The sequence below is a fragment of the Bacillus rossius genome, chromosome 1 (genome assembly GCF_032445375.1).
Source record: "Bacillus rossius redtenbacheri isolate Brsri chromosome 1, Brsri_v3, whole genome shotgun sequence".
NCBI classification, from domain to species: Eukaryota; Metazoa; Arthropoda; class Insecta; order Phasmatodea; family Bacillidae; genus Bacillus; species Bacillus rossius.
The window spans coordinates 100,110,025-100,132,525 of NC_086330.1; the positions used below are offsets into that span (position 1 = coordinate 100,110,025).

Below are 22,501 nucleotides of genomic sequence, written 5' to 3' on the forward strand. Positions count from 1 at the left end.
GAGTGCTGTTAACAAAATAAATCCTTGCACTGCAACCATTTTGGTTATATTACTACTACTAGTGGCCAGTTGCACCATTCTGCTCTTCAATCTGTGATCCAATGATCTTAGCTCAAGAATGATCTAGGGATCATTCCTCTAAATGTTGTATCAACACATACTGAGACTACACTATCTTTGTTCACGTGAACCGAACTTCATACTTTTCCAATCTGGGACAACAGGCAGCAGCAGTGTTGAAGGAATGTTAGGTTCATTTTTTTTGGTGAGCTGGAACGATATGAAGTCTCTACAATCAGTTGCGACATGGCAAACAAATGATTATTGTAATTGCCACAAGATACAGAACATATAGTCGCTGCCTCATCTTTTGAATTTTGATAACAACTGAAAATACATACTGGTTTTTTAAGTTAATACAAAATGAAGTAGTCAAAAATATGAATAGGTTTTAACTAAAAAAAGCTTCTATTTAATATGGAAGTTAATCATGATGAAATAAAATATTAAAACATTATACGTACTTCAATAACAAGCATTTAAAAATATGGGAATTTCTCTTGTGATGTTCTAACACTAGAATAAGTAAATTTTTGATACATGTATTATATATCTGAAATTTTGTAAATAATACTCTAATATTTACTTTTGATTAAATTAACATGCATAAAGCCTGTGAAAATGCCGACCATGTCTGCTCACGCTGTGTTGATCCGAGATCATTGCTATGAACCAACCTGAGATTCGGTTCACATCGAAGTTCCCAACTGTCTTCGCTCAGCTCTCACAACACTGGTGCAACAGAAAATGTGGTTGAATGATGATCAGCTTACTCAAGATCACACCTAAACTCTAAATCGTGCTACTGGCTATAAGGGTTTGTTAACATAAAAGTGCAGTTGCATGATATATGTATAGCAGAGTAAGATTTTACTAAGTGAATGTAAATGATAAAAACTGTTTGGGTCATTTAGTGTACATACATAAAGCTGGAGAGAGAGCAAAATTATTTGTAGCAAATTTTAAAACTATTTATGTGTATTGGGTGATAATAGAAAGAGAAAAATTCTTGACATGGTACATATTTCAGAATTTGTACAACAGCATGTTTTTAAAATATTTGAAAAAGGGCTCACTTGTATGCAATAATTGTGTGTTCACGTTTCAGATATACTTCATAAGTTAATCTTACTTTAACATAAGTTATTTTTAGTTTTACAATTTTTTGTTTTTATATACAAGCAGTGGCAGTTGATTAGTTTGCTAAATGTTTCCTACATTTCTCTCATTCAGTGTGTGGTATGCAGAATGTGCTGATTAAACACCAACACAAGCATTCAAAGTTGTATATCTGGATTTTTCTTAAAATAGCAAAATATTTGAGTGGTATTCGGCAAAGACTTGCATGTTCATCTACAACTTGATTTGAATTGTAAAAAAAGTCTTTATATATAAAATGCATGTCAATTGGCAAACTGTGTCAGCATCACATTTTCCTCATATTGCCTTGTCTCTGGTGGTACACCTTGGCAAATACAGTAGAACCCAGCATATGAAAATAAAGCAAATGATATAGAGCTGTTCTGGAATATTATGTAGTTTTCTAATACCTATTTAACATATGAATAATGATTACACTGATAACACTTCAATTCATACAATTCATTCATTAATAATTTCCCTTTGAAAAGTAGAAAATAGGGATGGGTTGGTTGAATCCTTGAACCCTCTAAATAATATTGAATATTTGGTATTTGAAAGAACTGAGATTCAAGAAAAAAAATTTGAAAAAAAAATATTGGAGGAAATATAGTGAACTCAAAAATTCAATACTGATAAAACTGAAGTTTACTAGGTCTATTTTTATTTTTATGCATTCCAATCCTATTATTTCTTATAAATAATTTTATTGTTTACTGTAAAGACCAAGACTCGGAGGGTTGGTAAGCCATACTACACCCCATTCTTTGTGATACTTGTGTGACAAGATTATATGTTGAATTGAGATAAAACTAAACTAACACCAAGAACCATGTCAATGCACCATATAATATCAGAATATTTAATAAAAACTCAAATTTAAATCACAATAACACAATCTCTTAAAATATATTAAGTTCAGTGTAATTCATTTTCCATGAAGTTTGTACCAAATGTATGTACATTTTTTCTAACAGACATAAATATTTTCTGGTTTATTTTTATTGTTCCTACTAGTTAGACATGCCTGGTACAAATTATTATATTGTAATTAATGTAAAGGTGCATCATGCATAGTCAAAATGACACTGGTGAAATAAATATCAAGAAACCTTAAAAAGTCATATTTGTGGAATATTATTAATAAAAAGGACTCATAAAAAATAAAAACAATAACATGGAAATCTACTGTTTTAGAAATGAAATCAGCCTAAAAATGAAACCATAATATCGTGTCTCCAGTGATGAGGCGTTGGCCAAAGGTTAAATCTCAACCAATAGCAGGACTCATCAATTACTGAGTCTGTAACCAAGTTGTTTGAAGTTCAATGTAATATTGCAGGTCTCGCCATGTCGATAAACAAGATCTAATGGTTTTATTTTTAAGACACAAATTTGTTTTTAAAACAGGATATTTTGGTTTTATTGTTTTTATGAATCCTTTTTATTCATAAAGATTGCGTATTTTTAAACAAGTAAACCACTCAGATATTTCTTAGTACCAATTTCACCAAATGTGTGCCCTTTTGACTGATGCATGGTGCACTTGTACAATAACATTATTTGCAATAAGCTTGTCTAGGGAAAAATCTATTCTGAATAAAAATAAATCTCAAGTGTTTTTGTGTTTGGAAAATGTACAAACATCAGAAATGTAAATGCAAGCTCTAGCAATGAAAAATTAATTTTATTGCAATGTATTTAGAGGAGACAATTTGGTACAAACTTAATGCTAAAAAAATTACTTTCATTGAATTTTATACATAAAAATGAATTTTTTTGTGATATAAGTATTGCTAAAATGCTGATTAATTTCATGAATTTAGTTGAAATTTGGTGCTAAATGGTTTATTAATTGCATTTCAGGGTTACCTGGTACATTGATATGCTTTATGATGTTATTTCTGTTTTATCGCAATTCACCATATAATATTATTGTCCCTGCATTCAAAGCTGTCAGTTTGTATAATTGAATCTGTTATTGTTTTTTCAATGATATTTAAAACAGATAATACCACTATTGTTCGGTTGTAGGCTCGGAAGCGGAGGCAAGCACTCGACGAAATCAAAAAAGAAAACGGATCTGCCGATGGCACGAAGCACAAAGGCGGGCCGAAGAACCCGAGCTCGCTGCTGCAGTGCGACAAGTGCAAGTACACGACCAGCTACAACGCCTTCATGATCCACCACATCCGCCAGCACGTGAAGCCAAAGACTGCCTGCGACTTCTGCGGGATGGACATTGAGCGCCCGGGCGGCACCTGCCCCCAGAAGTGCACAGAGGGCGCAGGCGAGCAGGCGGTCGCGGACGTGACCGTCGAAGCGTCCGGTGCCGACCAGCCCGCCGCCGCGCTGTGCGCCGTGCCAGACGGCCCGGTGGCGAGACAGACGCAGCTGATGGAAGTCCAGAAGATGGAGGACGAGGACAGCAATGCGGTTTACGTGCAGGTGGTGGACGTGGGGAAAGGGAATGGGACGGACGACGGTGGGAACTTGCGCAAACAGGTGCTGACCGTAGCCGACGACGGGACTGTGGAAATGGTCGAGGTGTTGTGGGATGAGATGATAACGCCAGATGTTGAAGGAGAACAACACTATTTACAACAGTAGTCGGGCAAGTAAGCCTTTAGTGCTTAATTTTGAAATATGTTAGAAGATATTATTTAAATTGATTTGTTTCAAGGTGTCTCCATGGAAACGGGAAAGGATGTATATTTTTTTGTAGTTATTCTGGAACTAGGCAGGCATATATTTTGCGGTAATAAATTTGAACAAAAAAAGGTTCATTTTAAGAAGTTGCCATGTAATACTGTACTTCTAAACTTGACCTGTTGTTATAACGTAATATAACGATTAAGAATTTTCCTGGCTAACAAGTAAAAAATTATGTCAATTGAGAAACTTAAATTTCCTGGCTAACAAGTAAGTCAATTGAGAAACTTGAAAGATTTTTTTTATTATAATAATGTATATCTATAGTATAGTATATATTTTAGTGAATACAGGGTGTACTTTTTTTTTTTTTAAGAATAGGTTAAAATTTATTTTTAGATTTAATCTTGTGTGTAGTAATTTTAGATTAAGTTCATTGCTGGATGATTAACAAAATATTTTACTTTGATCCCCACACAAACTCAACTTTATTACTATACAGAAGCCCAACATAAAACTTTGATCATATTGGTGACTGTGGCGTTAAATCTATGCAAGTTTCAACCTATATTATTCTAAGAGGAGAATAAGTGCAAAAGTCCCATTTGAAACATTCCCACCCTTCTATAGCAATACTTCCTGTTTCTGACATTCTCCAGTAAAAACAGATGTGTTCTTTGGAAGAATTGTGGACTTCGAAGGGTAGCAATGAGCAAAAGTGATTTTTAATGTATTTGCAAAAGTTAAATTTTTAATTCAATTATGTACTTACATGTACTTATTTTTTGCGCGCGCGCGTGTGAGTGTGATAGTAATATGCTAGAACCCTGATATCATTAACCCCGGATTTTACGAATACATTCTCAGGAACCGTTGAAAAATCAGAAATGTTGACACCAAAACTTAAATACACCCACCCCTTAAAGTAATGCTGTTCGATTAGTGCAGTTTCGAAGTACTGTGCCAATAAATTATGGCATGATTCGAAGCGCTGTTTTTTTTTACGTGAATTTTTATTCCTGTGCACGCACAAGCAATGGCACTTGTGTTTCATTAAATACATTGCTATGAATTAATAATGTGACAAATCAACAAACAATGTTTTGCTCTTAATAGCCATTTGCTTCCTTTATTGTGTATTTATCTCTAATGACGCCCACAGCTTTCAGGGCTGGTTTACTAGGATGTGCTAGTGGCATATCATGGCACTCATTTAGTAAATGGTGTCGAATTATATTAGAAGGTAAAACGAAATTTTTAATCATAGAAAATGTTAAATTTCTGCTTTTTAAATTATTATTACAAGTGAAATATATATTAACATTATTATTCTGTAACTCAGAAATGTTGTAAGCACTTAGGAGTGCTAGGCCCAAGCCCTATCATTAGGGACATGCAAATTTCGCATTTACGATAAAACGAATCTTTACGCGAAATTTGTAAGTTTAACACGAATAACCTCACTTTTACATAATTTCTGATACCGCGAATTTTTTGTGCTAAATACGTCTGTTTACCACGAATAACCACACTTTCCCGCCGTTTGGTAACTTAAAAAAAAGTAAATAAACAGCCGTTGTCACCACTGATAACACCATCAACGTAAAGACTACACTTGCCAATGTTTACGTTTTATTATTTATTTGATACGACGCGTTCTTGGCGAACTGCACTCGTGCACTAATACGCTCACGTTTTCTCGAAGGCACGTTTACAGAGTCAAAGAGTAATGTACGGCCATTTTGTTGGATATTTTGTGCATTACAGCGCTTGTGTCGCGAAGCAAATTATAAATTACGCTCAACTGTTCATCTTGCATCTACTATGGACTATGCAAACTGTTTTAATTTGTTTTCTGATACTGTAAACAGACTTAACAATTACGTTTTATTTTTAAGAATGATAATTTTCGTTTAAAAATGTTGTATACAGTGCAACTATTTTATAAAAACTGTAGTTTGTGATAGAAAACGTCTTCATATTTCTCAGCAGAAGTTCGAAAGTGTAAAATATGCCGAAACCTCAAGCAATCACCAAACTTCGTGAGCACGAATTTCGTGATCGTGGGTTATATGCGAGGGTAAATATGTAGTTGGGCGATATGTGTTAAAAAAACTTTTTTTAAATCCGAAAATACTTTAATAACGAGGCTAGAAGGCTTGAGATACCCAAATGCTAATATTTTGCATGGCGAGCTTACCAAGATGCAATGCAACTTTGAAAACATGAAGCAGTGCATTTTTTTGACAAAACAAAACCAGTTTTGGACCACATGAACACCACGAAAGCAGCTGCTGTGAAAATAAGTGTAGTGCAAGTGTCTACAAAATCTCTGGTGAAGCTTACCAGCTTGATGGCTACAGATCCAAGCAGACTTGACTTTGAAAACCCTTAACTGCCTTTGATCCAAAAAAATATTTTGATTACAGACATGATCCCTATTTTGCTTGCTAAGTTGTGTAACGTTTCTACTCTGAAAGAAATGGACCGCCAGGAGCTGATCACCGGTTTTGGAGAGTTGAAGCAGATAGTTGAGAAACAAATGAAGGAAAGTAGTGTGGATGTAGTGAAGGCACTTCAAGTTGTAAAACTTTCACAACCTGAATTTTCTGACAGGTGCCTAGAAGCAGTGTGGATGTTGTGTGCAAACGTTGATTCGGAACGCTTCTTGTTACAATATAATAATGTTCTCACTGACAAGAGAACTAATTTGAAATAAGAAAATTTAGCTACAATGGCTATTATTTCATTTGAAAGTTAAACGTTGTGTCAAAGTACTTTGCTTCTGAAATTATTGGGTTGACTTAATTTAGAATCTGAATTCTTAAACTTGTGTCTTTTTAACCTATATTTGTGTAATTTTAATTTATAATGTTTCAACTGATGGTGCAATTATATTACAATGTTCTCTTCATATTTCTTACACTTGAAATCGCAAAAATTCAAAAAAAAAAAAAAACCGCTTTTAGGTAAAAATAACACCGATTTTAAGGGAAAATAACACCAATTTTCATCACAAAATAAACACACCTTTTGCATGTCTCTACCTATCATGTAAACAATGTGTGTGGTATGTACATGAATATTTAAATTTTATTTTAGGTTGTGTGATTTCAAAATGTTGCTCAACATTTATTTTTATGTGTTTAGACCCATGTATTACTGGGAGCAGTGTCTTGATTAAAATGGTAGTCAGCAGGCACACTTATCTGATTAGAAAATGAATTATTTGGCACTCTTATCAGAAAAACATATTTGATTAGCACACTGTTTTCTTGGGACTAATTAGAGCGTTACTTTTAGGGGCAGGTGTAATTAGAAATTTTTTAAAAAAATCACAGTGAAAGTATATAAAAAGGTTATTTTTTAATGAACAGCATATATTTTGTGTAAGTTTTAATTAGTGGTGCACCGATGCGGATACCGATGAATCGTAATCGGCGATTATGGTTACTTTCCGATTAATCGTAATCAGCGATTATCTTAACGATTACTTTGCCGATTATCTACGTCCCGGCGTAACTAAGTAGGTTTTTGCGGTGTAATATTTTGTTACACATTTTAGGACGAAATACGGTAATATTTGTATATATTACAAAATCAATCCAACTCCGTCATATCATTACAGATATTTCGTTAAGTTTAATAAATCTCTGCCTCGAACAATAACAAATACATTTTTCCTACACGTTTATTTACGTTTCGTCTTTTGTTTAGTGGCCTTGTACATCACCTATAGCCAGAGACGTAAAATACCACAAGCAGTTGCAGTGGACTCTTATGACAATCGATCTTTTCGAATCGTAGTAGCGGTTCAAACTCGTGGTCCCGATACCTTCTAGAGCTTATCACTGGGTTTTACAAACTCGTTATGGGTGTCTTTGGTAACATTATCCGTTGTGTTATTTGTATGTGACGTGAAAAGTGAAAAAGTATTTATAATTTTATATATTCAGTCAACATAAATAAAATCACATGTGCTAGAATTGGTTTTGAGTCATTTTATATAATTATAGTGAGATGGCGAGTAGGGAGAAAAAAAGTGAAGTGTGGAAACATTTTTCTATAAACTCAAGTGAACAAAATAAAGCAACATGTCTACATTGTTAAACTGTAATTTCTCGATGCAACCTTATGTGATAGTCAATAATAATGCTAGTTTTCCGCAACAAAAACTTACCCATTGTAAATTACAATTATTAGACTGTAGTTCACGTTTACAATAACAAACATAAATAGAAGTTAATTTAATTTACACTTTGGAATGACTTAATAGCGTATTTTATATATTTTTATACTGTTATTATAACTGTATTCTCAATTTTACCTAATCTTGTTATTAAATTCACATGGGGAAAAAATTGTTTGTGTGCATTATTAAACTTTAAAAAATTTGTTCATTATAATCGGTAACTGAATCGGTATCTGCCGATTATTACTCTCGTAATCGGTAATCGGTAGTCATATCGGTGCACCACTAGTTTTAATACTCTTAATTATATTCCTGTAAAAAAAAATCCTGTTTTAATGTACTGCAGCGGTAGCTTCTGAGACGTAAGTGGGCATGCGCTGGCTAGCCTGGCAGCATCATGACGTCTGGCTTACTCCTACCTCTCCTGGTTAACATTCTTCAAGCTCATCCCTCACAGACACAAGCCACCTTGTCTTCACCTCTCAACACTCCAACATTCCCTCCCCCCCTTATGACCCGCGTGAGAAACGTTCAACATCCTCTCTGCTTACCAATAACCTGCGATCAAAGCCAAAACACCAAGCAGTGTGTACTGTTCATTCCAAATAAAATGATTTTACAAACGCAACCCGTAGAACCTGAACATATGAATTCGGGTTCCAGTGTATATCCTAAGATATGGTTAAAAAATTTATTTGCACAAATGAATGCAAGACCATGATACTTCTGGACTCTGTCAAAACAGTTTTGTTGATATGCGCACACACTGCATCCAATCAGAGTCACTTAGCTGCTCTAACTTTGCCTATGCACGGAAGGCACAGTTTCTATTGCCTGCCACAAACAGGAATCTTAACAATGATTTTGAATGTGTGGGAAGAGGTTAAATAATTTCACTGCTTTGGGCAAGTGCCATTTAAATAAATTTGTATATACATCCAATATTTACTCCATTATTTTTCTAAGTGTTGAAAAAAATTAAGAAAATAATAATTCTGATTTTACATCTACAAATACATTTAATAAAATGCAGACTTCAAACTTTAGCTCCACAAACTTAACCAAGTATTTCCTTGAATGTGGTCCCATCATATCCAACGTCCTTTGAAGCTGCATCTATGAAGTTTATGTAGACCCTGCAAATGAAATATAGGGACATTAGCAGAGTATTTTAAAGAAGAGTGATGCTTTGGAATTATTAAACATTGTAAATATACATTAAACTATGAAGCTGTCAGGTCAAATAATACATACTGTTTTATAGCTGTAAGGTCAAATAATACATATGTAACTCAGTTTTATAATTTTTATCAATTTATACATTACATTTTCAGCAGAAAAAATTATACACATAATTTGACCTTAAAAATAACATAAATAAATTTAAGTTTTTTATGGGTTCTTATCAAATGCATTAAGTTGAGTCAGGAATTGAACTCGGTTACTTCCCTATGCGAGTTCAGTATTTTACGGAAGAGCCACCTTACTAGGTAAGAAGTAGATTAAATACATGCTTACTGTAATATATGTGCATGTTATAAATTCTGGTTTACAGACTTAAGCATAAAAATGAGTAAATTATTACAGTAATAAGAATACATGGTATCTTTATTAGAAAACAAATTTGGTCTTGGCTATTATCTTAATTAGGTACTACATACATGTATTTCAAAACCACTATACACCATGCAACATGCTAAGTATTTCATTTTTCTGAACATTACACTTTAATATTTCTTACCCCTACAAACAGTTTGGTGTAACCATAGTTGCCAGTGAAGTAATGAAAGGTAATTTGCAGTGGTGTTGATAATATGTTGGAATTTATTAAAAGTACCTTCTATTTTAAGTTATAAAAAATATGTAATGTATAAATTTTTTTTAATGAAGGTAGTGCTAATATAAATAAAAAAGCACACAAGTCATATTTGGTTCTTTTAAAATCTAATATGTTTATAGACTTTTATGTCCTTTAATTATTTTGTTTATGTACAGTGAAAATTGTATGCAAATGATTATTTCTGACATTAAGTATTGTTGAGTGATTCAGCTGTTTTTATTTAATAACTGTCTACAGTAAAACCCTGTTATAATGTTTTTCAAGGGAGCAAAAGAAAAAAACATCATAAGCAGGAAATCTCAATTTAGCACTTAACAATGTTCGAGCTTTGTACCAATGAACTCACCAAGCTATGTAAACAACTTTAATGTTAAAACCAAAGATAGTATGCTTGATACATGAATTTTCTGAAACAAGCCAGCAATTTTTCAACTTCGTCTTGTTCCCTGGATAAATTTTGTTTGTCTTTAAAGATACACTGCCACATTTTTTGTAAAATTGTCTCGCAATTCATGATGACAACATTAAGAGAGAGAACATATACTCCTTCGCCACCTGAAAATGTTTTATTTTGGGATTCCTATGTATGAATGAAAAAAAAAATATATTTGTAAGCAATAGAAAACACCTTTAATTATGCCCTCGCTCAATGGTTGGCAACTTAAATATCGTAGGACTATGTACGTGCATCTGAATACCCACTGGAATGGCAAGGAAGAGAAGAGTTGACTAAGGGTGCCAACTGACACGTGACTATGAACATTGTGTACCTTCAGTATATTGCATAAAATTGTATTTTAACAAACTTCATGTATTGTATGGCAGTGATTGGAAACATAAATATACATAAAGGAAACTTTTTATCGTAAGTGTTGGAATAATTTGGTTTTAACACATTTTTTCCCCATTTATTGAATGTTAGAAAGCAAACATTATAAGCAGGAAATTACACTATTTATGAACATTATATGCAGGAAATAAATACATCGTCCTTATGGGGGAAATATTGGGACTTTAAAAATGACATTATAAGCAGGAAAACATTATATGCAGGAACATTATAACAGGATTCTACTGTATTTATAATCAATGTACAAAACTGTACTACTGCATTAATAGATTGCCAAACATCTTGAGATAAGAACATTTTTAAAAAAAGAAGAAAAAAGAGTATCTTTAAATTTGGCCAAAACAAAAATAAAAATTCAAACAGATTTTTTTAACACTGCGTGCTTATTATCCAGAAGCAAATACTGGAACTAGCAGCAGTTGATAAAATTCTGGCTCTATTTAATTTTTTTTTTGTTTGGTTTTTGTGCAGAAGTTTTATTGCTTTAAAATTACATGTTCATGTTAAAATCCAAGTGCGGTGAGTATCAGAACGAGCCATATCCCAATCTTGACCAAGTTTACTCGGAATTACGGAATTGGAGCAAGCAAATTGGATGAAGAAAACCTGTTGAAGATTCTATGCTTATGAATGTACGGTAAAAATAACAAACCAAGGCAGTCTTGCTAACCTTGTTTTCGGCAGCTGCAGTGTCTTCTCAAAGTGCTCAGAGAGCACCTTGGATATCTTCTTGTTGGGTTCGACCCCCAACTGGCCGATGCTCATGAGGGTGACTATGGCCGCTGGCTCAGTGGTGCCGCCCCACGCCATTGGCAGATCTGGTATTGCGCTCACAACACAGTACTGAAACAGCGAACAACATGCCATGCTAACACAATGTGACAGCAACAGAAGCCTCATTTTGAGTGTAACTTCAGTACATCGTATTTAAGTGGTTCAGCACATTCTGTAATCCGGCACAGCTTTGGTATTGAACGTGCTGGATTAAACACAAACTAAAGTAGCTCTAAGGCTCCCGCCCACCCAGGCACACAAACGGTGTGCATAACTTCAGAAAAAACCATGAATTTAAAAACTGCTCAAGATATTAGAGTGGAGCCTGCTTACAAATAGCATTTAAGAATAAGCTCAGGGCGAATGAGTAGTTCTGTTTTCACAATTTGTTTTTAAACCATATTTTTAGAAGAACAAAAATGGCTCAATCAATTGTTTTCATAACAATTTTTAGACATGAAACTCCCAGTACAGATTCTTGAGACTTGCATTACACCTTTATCTTCATTTCTTCACCATGTAATATTAAAGTTACCGCTCAAATCTCATAGTTGTCCTATGCATGATGACAAGACTGCACACCAGTTCAGAGCTTTGCACTAAGATATGATACAGTGCTAGAATCACCAGCGATCATTGCACTTATCCTCTGGTCTCACTAACACAAACACTGCCGTGCCGGATTAGCAATTTTGCAGCATTATGAAGAACATCTAATATGTTAACAGGAATACCAAAAAAATTAACATTAAGTACAATGATATTCAAAACAATTTGTAAAGCCTGCTTTATGGTTGTACTCTGTATGTGCACAGTCGTAATACTGAACATACATGATATGTAATGCGCTCAGTACAAGCCTCAACAAAAAAGAAAAAAAAAGAAACATGAGCACCTCAATGCCAGATTACAGAGCTCTTAACTGTAACATTTATTTTATTTTATGCACTAGCTAAAACAATATACATATTAGCTTACAGCCAACTTTATAATTTAAGCATAACACTGGTCAACAGTGAAAATCTTTCCAACTTAAAAATAAAAATTTCTGTTTCATTTTATTATAGAAAAAAAAAACATTTAAAACCCATTTAAGTTATAAGGATAATTTTAAATAAATTTGATGCCTGGAGATTGTTTTTACACATCTGAGCACAGTAGTGTTGGCTTAAGGGCATTTTTTATAACTAGTAGGAAAATTTGAGTAGAGTTAATGTTAGATCACCTAAATGCAGGAATCATTAGTCATGCTTGCTAATGTTTTATGACATTCCCTTTTTATAGATTGTTTTAGTTATTGAATTATATTGATTCTCTTTTAGTTTGTGTGTAAATTTAAGATATTTATTTTGAAAAAATTAAGTTTTCGTTTTTATTTCAGGTTGGATAGAATTCAGGATGCCAGCAACGTAAATGTCAAAACCTTCCCGGAAATTTTTTGTGAGAACATTTTCTCTCTAGAAAAGTTGAATTACTCCTATCATAAAAGACAGCATATCACCACTATTTTGGGATGCAATTAAGCGATCTGAACAAGTCCTGGGCACCGCATATACTCTGCAATACATGTGCTGTGAACCTATGTGGAAGAGGGAAGTCTCTTCATCCTTCATCCTTCATCTTCAAAGGATACTGATTTTGTGCTTGAAAATGAACTAACCAGTGAGCCACAAAGGTCTTCTTCCCTGACAACTGCGGTGCTGTAAGTGACGAACATAGAGAGAGCTATTCCATCAGGAAATTTTTCAAATGTAACGAAGGTATTAGGGAAAATGGAACACTTCTATGCTTGCGGACTACAGTTGGACAGTGAGAAGAGACGACCCAGAAAAAGGAGTAAAAGAGAGTAGCAGAGAATGTAATTTTATTTTATATAATGACCGTAACTTGAATTCAAAATATATTTTCATTTTTATTCACCTTAATATAATAATTTATTGTTATATTACAAGTTTTTGATATGTGCAGGATATTTTGACATAGTAAATTAAAACAGCAACACCATGTACCACAGGATCATGCCATCAGGATCAACGGATAAACTTTGATATGTGATACGGAAATTGTACGCAAGATTTTTATGGTGAATTGCGATAAACCAACATAACACCAAAAAACCTGTCAATGCACCATAGAACACCAAAATACAAGTAATACACCATAAAGCACCGAAATGTGACTAAAATCATGATATCAATCAATTTAGCAGAACTTTACTTAAATACAAAAAATTAAATTTAAATGTATTACATTTACTGAATATTATTTTGTCACCATTAAGTTAGTACTAAAATGTATTATGAAAAAATGGATTGGAAAACAATTAATTTTATTTTGTCCAAGCTTAATCTCTTATAACATTATTAGTAAATCATTTAAACTCCTGATGATGGTACATTTTCCATGTATAAAAACCATTGCCAAAATTTATCTTTATTCCAATAGTTCTTCCCTAGGCATACATATTACAAATTATTTTTATGTATAAATGTATCACATAATAGTCAAAATGGTACTACATATTTTAGTGAAATAAATATTTAGAAAAATGAGTAATTGCCAATTGCCTTTATAAAAAAAATGGTTGTAAGGTTCGCTGCTTTTCAGTAAAATGACTTAATAAATTTTATAATGTAACTGACCTGAACTAACCAACCCGGACAAAGGATGAACAGTAGGAACTCACATAATTTTTTTTTTACTTATTACTTGCACAACAAAATTCAAATAACAAATAAAACATTAAAATTTGAAACGTTAAAAACTCACCTTAAGTTAGAGGCGGGTACGATTCCTTTGCCATTATTAGAAAATGATGTAGTCGTTCACCTACGTCACGGAAAAAAAAATCCTACTCGTAAACAAGAAACAATGTTAATCGCTGCATGAATGCACAGGTATTGTGATGAAAATTAAAAATTTTGATTATCTACTAAAGTATTTGGAATTTCTTATCTCCGCCGGGTTTAATGAAAAGAGGAAGTTAAAGAGCATAGAATAAAAGTATTTTCGGAATTTTAAAATCTTTTTTAACAAATATCGCCCAAGTATGAAAATTAAAAAATTTGATATCTCCTAAATTATTTGGAATTCCTTATCTCCGCCGGGTTTAATGAAAAGAGGAAGTTAAAGAGCATAGAATAAAAGTATTTTCGGAATTTTAAAATCTTTTTTAACAAATATCGCCCAAGTATGAAAATTAAAAAATTTGATATCTCCTAAATTATTTGGAATTCCTTATCTCCGCCGGGTTTAATGAAAAGAGGAAGATAAAGAGCATATAATAAAAGTATTTTCGGATTTTTAACATTTTTTTTTCGCAAAGTCAGCCTAACTACATATTTACCTCCTACTGATTTCTGAGAAATTACCTTGTTGGTTGCCAAATTAGGGTGTAAAACAGTCTTGGCCACGGCTGAAACATACTGACATTAAACATCCCTGTCTTTGTGAAAACAAGTCTCACCTACACTTTAATCCAAAGGATATCTGGAGGACAACATGAACAAGTTGGGTAAATATGTATTGTACGGATTAGCGCCAAAAAAAATCGTACAAATATGAAATAACTTTCATTATATGCTCTTTTACGTCCTCTTTTCAAAACCGCCTGCGGAGATTAAAAATTCCAATTACTTTTGGAGATATCGCCGTTCTTATTTTGCAATACAAGCCCTATGTAATCATTCAACAGACGCCATTTTATATTTTGCCGTGTGTGCGTGAATGCCTAAAAAACAGAAATTTTCCATTTGGTAAGGTTAGTTACATGATAAATACTTCAAAATAAACGGAAATTAAAAATAATATCAATTAATTTTACTTGTATAGTTTTAAGTATTTATAATGTAACTGACCTGACCTAACAAAACGGGACAAAGGTAGATTAGGTCGGGTCAGCTACAGTATAAATACTTTGAAACTGAACGGACATTAAAAATAATAAAAATTAATTTTAATGGTTGTTTAGTTTTAAAGTATTTATAATGTAGCTGACCTGACCTAACAAACCGGGGAAGAGGATGAACAGTAGGAACTCACGTAATTTTCTTTTTACGTGATGTAGTCGTTCAACTACGTCGCGAAAAAAAAAAAAATCATATTTGTAAACAAGCAACAATGGTGTAACGCGGGAAGCCTACGATTCACTCATCCTTCTGGACATACCCGAATACTCACGTTGGCAAGCCTTCTTTCAACAGACGAGAGGCAAACGCCTGATCGTTCATCTTCGTTTTTTTTTGTTTATTGTAAATAAATATGCAACTCATGAAAACTAATGGTCAATTAGGTTATGTTAGCTACATTATAAATACTTCAAAACATTGTGGATGGTTGATTTGGTTAGGATAGCTACATTAAAAATACTGTGAAATCATGTAAACGGTTTCCTAGCGCTGGAAAGCTACATATTAAAAAGTTATTTGCTAAGCAACCATAAAATGATTTTACAGTTTTTTTAATGTAGCTATACTTACCTAATATAACCAACCATCCACAGTGTTTTAAGTTTTAAAGTATTTTTAATTACTACTTGCTAATTTTAAGAAAAGAAGGCTTGCCAACGTGAGTATTCGGGTATGTCCAGAAAGATGTGTGAATCGCAGGCTTCCCGCTAAACGCCGCATCAGTGCACAACATGAAAATTAAAAAATTCAATATCTCCTAAAGTATTTGGAATTTCTGATCTCCGCCGGGTTTAATGAAAAGAGGAAGTTAAAGAGCACAGAATAAAGGTATTTTCGGATTTTTTAAATTTTTTTTAAAAAAATCGCCAAAAAATGAATATTAAAAAATTCGATATCTCCAAAAGTAATTGGAATTTTTTATCTCCGCAGGCGGTTCTGAAAAGAGGATGTAAGATAGCATATAATGAAAGTTATTTCATATTTGTACGATTTTTTTTGGCGCTAATCCGTACAATACATATTTACCACAAGTTGTAGCTAGTATTAAAATAAACAGTATGGTGCCAACACAATCAGGCCAAACTCTCGTGAAAAACAGTCTCGGCCAAGCTAAGTAAAGCACAATGTGGCGACAACCACAATGATGCTAAACTTTAACATATGCTCTCTACCATAATGGTAAATGATGTAAGTTTGGGACTAAAAGTAAGGCAGTAAGGGTATGTGTGGGGGGGAAGGGGAGAGAGAGAGAGAAGGATGAGGCTGATTGTAATGTGCATAGTATTTGGGCAGGTTGGATAAGTAGTGGGCTGTAAAGAATAGTAACAATTGCAGCATAATCAACATGAGATTGGTTAAATTAAATGAGACAACAAATGAGGTGAGCTTAGTAGTCCATTCAAAATAAGGAAGAAAATGGATAATGTTGAATCAAAGAATGCAGTCACAGAGGCTAGTTTGCATGTATCCCATAACTAGCGGAAAAGATGAGCCTAGCCAGAACCATTGAAATTATCAGCGTGAAGAGGAGACCAGAGAGAAATAGTCTAAATGCTTGTAAGAATGAATGGATGTCAACAAATAATATAAAGCACTTTATAAGGTCTCAGAATGGCTTGCCTCCATATGTTAACCCAACAGTAGTAGAAAGATATAAACTAATAATCATAATAATAATAATAATAATAAACTACTTACACTTTTCGGCTTTCCTAGAGCTTTTGCAATCACATCAGTTGTGTCAACAAGAAAGTTAGAAGTAAATTTTTCCTTTGAAATATTCGTTTCAATTCTCAAATGAGGCATATTGCTTACTATTGTGCAATATACTACAAGATACAATTAAGTCCACCGGCAAATTAGACACTTCTAACAGCTTGAACTTTGATCTTTGATTTAAGTATTTAATATCAATGTACCCAACATTGAGTAAACGTAGGAACATTCCCTGAAAATTTTCAAATACTATTTTGTTTTCCCTAACATAACTAAAAATATTAGTATTTGTAAAAGAGGGGTATGGGTAAGGAAGAGGTCAAAGCCTAAATGCCTAAATCATACTGGGTTTCAGTCATGCAGAAACATTAACATGCTCAATGTGCTTTGGTGTGGCGATTGGACAGTGTTGATTACATATGCCGTCGGCCGGGGTCTTGGGTTCGAGTCCCGTGGCAAGTCTAAGGGGCTGGTGGTGCTTTATGGTGTGTTTTTCGGGAGGGCGCCAGGTTAGCTCGTACATCTAACCAACAGGGTGGTTCGATCGGCCCCAGCATGCTTCCCTAGACTTGGTGACTGTATCTTGACGTCGTCCGGCCGAAGGCCACCTAAAGCCCGCCAGTATCCGGCCCCTCTAACGGATCGCACCCCTAGCCATGGCCCACCCGAGTCAGGCGAGCCTCCGATACCAAGGTAAAACCAAGGGTCGTGTCTAATTAATTAAACTCCTCGACCCCAGTTCATTATCAATCTAACCTCATTTAATGGTAATTTCAATGTTAGTAAAAAAAAACACCCAAGGAAAGTGCGACGCAGGAGTGCCTGAGTCCCGCTATCAATGAACTTTTACTAAATGTCGAGTGCATAGGCGCCAATGACAACTAAATGTAAAAAACTTTTAATCTTATTTAACTGTGGGCCGCGAGTCACACAGGAGAACACGGACGCCGCCAAATTAGCAACTTTCGGGATTGGCCGTCTCCAATCAACTCCCCCCTAAACTAGACTGGCGTGAGGGCTTAAACTAAGGACAGTGCGTCAGGGCATTATTTTTTAACCAAGTGTATTTTTGTAGGGTAATTCCTTGTGCGCCATGCAAGTGTAATGTAAGTGTAATTGCGACTGTAACTGTCAACCTGATTAAACATTCACTCCACACACTCCGTGCGCGATGTGTCATCGACAGTATATATATCGAGTTCGTGTTTGTTATTGTATTGGTCTCCCTATCCCAGCTAGGAATCAGCATATTAAGCTGCACAGGGCCAGTGATGTTATACCAGCTAGAGACCTCTCCAACCGCGAGATACGCCGAAGGTCCTAGCGGGCCACGCAGGGGCAATGCACCCAAGAAATTCAAATTCGGTTAGATGCCGAGCTAGCCTGGCGCCCTCCCGGAACACAATTTCAATAGAACCAGTTTCCTGCAAGGATACGCACCCGGTCTCGAACACGAGAACCTGGATGGCGTCATTTGGCGGCCACTGTGTGGGGCGAAGAAAGGAAAATAAAGATTTCTTCACGTTCGTTTCCCAAAAACTCTCACGTAAAAAAAAATATTTTTTTTCTCAGCTCTCTACCTTTTTTATTTTGTGTCAACATCAAGCCACAGCACGGACACAGGACGGCCATCTTGTACAAGAAAAGGGTATTAGGGTCAGACAGGCTGGCACAACGAAGAGAGCGAAAAAAGGAGCTCCATCTCTCCTCCCCCCGCCGAACACTCTGGCGTAGCGCGCGATGCAGACGAGCTGTGTCACCATCCGCACCCCCCTTCACAGGGGCCATTCTCGGCCTCCACTGTGTGCGGCTGTCGGGGCGCTCTCGTCCGCCGCTCCACACGGCTATCCACACTCCCCATCCGCAGCAGCCATCCTCGGCCTCCAATGTGTGCGACTGTCCGGGCGCTCTCGGCCGCCGTTCCACACGGCTATCCGCACTCCTCCTTTGCAGAGGCAATTCTCTGCCTCCGCTGTGTACGGCTATCCGGGCGCCTGTCCAGCTGACATGCGTGATCCCGCTTGCAGAGCTACCTCGCACACACAGCGCCACAACACAAACCAACACAGCGGAACACGCTCCACAACCGGAGCACAATGCAGGCCCAGATAACCAACGTTGTGTTTACGCACTGCCTGTTACTCAGGGAGGTGGATCTACTAACGGGATCGAGTCCATGGTACAAGAACTGCCAATGAACCGCCCGCGGCAACAACCTGCCCGGCCACTCATGGGTAAAGCCTTGGGAAAAACAGATACCAGGTGCGAACCACGGACAACCAACCTGGCAATGGCTACCGGGGAAAACCAACCCACGGCACATAAAAACAGAAACTGTAACCAGCACCACCCAAGTGTACACCTGACTGACCACGTGCCCCGTTTGTACACACAACGCTCAAGGAAAATTCCACACACAGATACCCACACTGCTCACTGACCCGGACCTCAGAATGAGCAACCGCCCCCAAGGCTATTAGGGAAAACTCGTGTTACCCGAATTCGGTGGCCTTGGACACGAGGACCCGCGGAGATTCTTAAAGAGCTGCGAGGCGCGATAAGCCCGGTCAGGGATACCGACAGATGAGTGGTCTGGACGAGCCAGCGAGCAACTACGGGGCACGGCCCGCCAATGGTAGGCCTGTGGGGCCAGTTTAGTATGCCATGGGGTGAGTTCTCCACCGCCCTCATGCATCGTTTCGACACCGACCAGGCGTTGGTTCACTGCACATCGAAGTTCTATGGCGAGCGTTAACGTGATGGCTAGGCAGTTGAGCATTTCATTGTGCAAAAGATGCAACTTTTCAAGCATGTTTCACCACACACCCGGCCAACAGCCGCATTACCAACCATGACAGCCTTGTTACGTACCGACCTCCAGCCATTCATGCGTTGCTGTCGAGCCGACTCGGTTGAGGATTACGTGCAAAAGGCCAACGCGACAGAACAGAACCTGCAGGACCTCTGACACCGTAACACGCCGAACGCGAGTCGGGGGCGTATCAGACTGATACCGAGATGGGGATCAACTCCAATGAACACACCGGAGGCAAACGGTACCCAACCACCGACACTATGGCTAGCCATTGAGGGCGCACCACCAACCCATGAACCAACGAGACAGGAGTGGTACGACAGAACAGCACAACGGAGCAACATGAGGTTGCCGCAGTGTCAACGGGGGTGCCCTAGCGGCACACACCACTGGCACCAGGATTGCCCCCTGCCATACCACCAACAACCACCACCGAGTAACCAGCCAGGAAACGCGAACCTGGGGGCGTGGCGCTAGAACCACCGCCTCCGGTTACAACGAGGCACACCTTAACAGCGGAAGGAGACACACCAACCCGGCTGAACCAACTGACCCACCCACGGGACGGCCTCCTGCGCATCCCAGTGGAGTTCAACGGGGAACCAACTGCCACCCTGGTGGACACCAGGGCGAGCCACATGTTCGTGGCCCCCCGCCTAGTGCTGCCCGAGATGCTCTAACCACACCAAGCAGAACTGCGGCTGGTGACCAGCACCCAACCAGGCATGACCGTGGGACAGGTAGTACTCAAGGTAAGCCTTCGGGACTACACCACCACAGTGACCGCCCTTGTTGAGTAGGACCTCCACGAGGAGATAGTATTAGGCCAACCCTGGCTAGCCGAACAGGACACGGTAATTGAAATGAAGTCCACATGGGTACACATCGGCACCCAAGAACGACTAGTGATCTACGCGATAGGATCAATGCCAGAGGGCCTGGAGAGAATGTGGCCTTAGACCATGTGTGTCACAACATCCCACCCGAATACCACACACAAATAGATCAAGTCTTAGAAAAAGGCAGGAAGTGTTCACTATGTCCAACGCTCAGGCGAACCACAGTTACAGAGCACCACATCCCAACTACAAATAACAACCCAGTGTAAGAGCCCTACAGGGCTATGGTTTCCGCGAGCAGCGCGCCATCAGGGAACAGCTCGCGGAAATGTTCCGGGACGGGGTCATCGAAACCTCGAATAGTCACTACAATGCTTATGTCATTCTAGCGCCGAAGAAGAAAGTCTATTTGCGCTTCTGCGTCAACTTCTGTCCGCCGAACACGATAACGATCAGCTGTCCCCCACCCAAATCAGTGTGGAGAAAGCCATGGCTGGACTCGGATGGGATAAAGTTTTCAGTACCCTCTATTTAAAGTCAGGCTTCTGGCAGGTCCTGATGCGGGTGGAGGACCGAGAGAAAACCGCATTCTCCATCCTCGATGGTCGGAAGTTTTAATTCTGGGCGATGCCATTCGGCTTGAAGTGCACTCCAGCTACCTTTCAAGGTATGATGACGCGAGTACTAGAAGGCTACGTCGACCAAATCGCACTAGCCTATCTCGACGTCATCATCTTCTCAGAAAACTGGGAAGAACATGTCCACCACCTGACTCTGGTCCTAGAACGCCTTGCCACCCACCACTTGAAAGTTACACACCATAAGTGACACCTGGGCACACAGGATGTAGAATTCTTGGGACATGTAGTGAGCACCGCGGGCAACCGACCCAAACCAGGACACATAAGAAAGATCGCGGAAGCCGAAGCCCCACAGACTCGTAAACAGCTCCAGCGCTTTATCGGCATGATAAATTGGCTCCAGTGTTACGTCCCAGATTTCTCGCAAACAATAGCACTACTGACAGACCTTCTGTCGCCCCAATGGCGGTAAAAGTGGGGCAGCTCCGCCCAACGCACATTCGAGGAAGTCAAGACTGTGTTCACGCGGAATCACACGCTCGCGCGGATAGATCACGAGCGCCGCCTCTACTTGCAGACCGAAGCAAGTGCCCTCGGAGTGGGCGCGGTGCTTTTCCACATAGGCCCGAACAGCAAACATGAAGTCGTAGATTACGCTAGTGCGAAGCTCAGGTCGGCCGAGTGCCAGTACCACAGTAACGAGCAGAAGTGCCTAGCAGTGGTCTGGGCCATGAAAAAGTACCAGCCCCACCTCGAAGGGAGGAACTTCACTTTGAGGACGGACAACCGGTGCCTCACATTGCTGCATATGATTCTTGGTAGAAAAGGAAAGCTGATCTGGTGGGCGCTGTTTCTACAATCATTCGATTTCGAGGTGGAACACATTCTCAGCACCGAAAATCAGCTGCCCGACTTGCTGTCGCGAGAGCCTTACAAGCATACCAAACAACTGGACGAGGAAAATTGGGATGAGATGATACCCCCTGACACACCAAACAAGCAAAAACAAGCCGACTCAACATGCACAAGCATTACGGCCGACGCAGACGACGACGAGGAGCCACACAACACTGCCGCCAACTTGAACTGACGTGTGTGTCAAGCGCAAGAGACGTCACCGGACGCCGACCAATG

At 37.9% G+C, this 22,501-nt stretch overlaps 2 protein-coding genes across 4 annotated transcripts in view; one reads left to right on the top strand and one right to left on the bottom strand.

Annotated features, from left to right (window-relative positions):
- LOC134540755 (uncharacterized) overlaps positions 1-10,089 on the top strand; it is a 30,426-nt gene extending 20,337 nt beyond the window's left edge. For all 3 annotated transcript variants that reach the window (XM_063383676.1, XM_063383657.1, XM_063383667.1), the window contains exon 5: positions 3,235-10,089. In XM_063383676.1, coding sequence (XP_063239746.1) covers positions 3,235-3,810 — 576 coding nt within the window. In that variant the 3' untranslated portion in view covers positions 3,811-10,089. The remainder of the gene's footprint in view (positions 1-3,234) is intronic.
- Positions 8,945-17,348, bottom strand: LOC134540770 (macrophage migration inhibitory factor-like). Its single transcript, XM_063383687.1, has 3 exons — positions 17,115-17,348; positions 11,405-11,577; positions 8,945-9,180 (listed from the first exon to the last, which is right to left on the bottom strand). Exons 1-3 carry the CDS (start codon positions 17,220-17,222, stop codon positions 9,102-9,104), a joined length of 360 nt encoding a protein of 119 aa, XP_063239757.1. The 5' UTR covers positions 17,223-17,348; the 3' UTR covers positions 8,945-9,101.
- Positions 17,349-22,501: the final 5,153 nt, after the last annotated feature.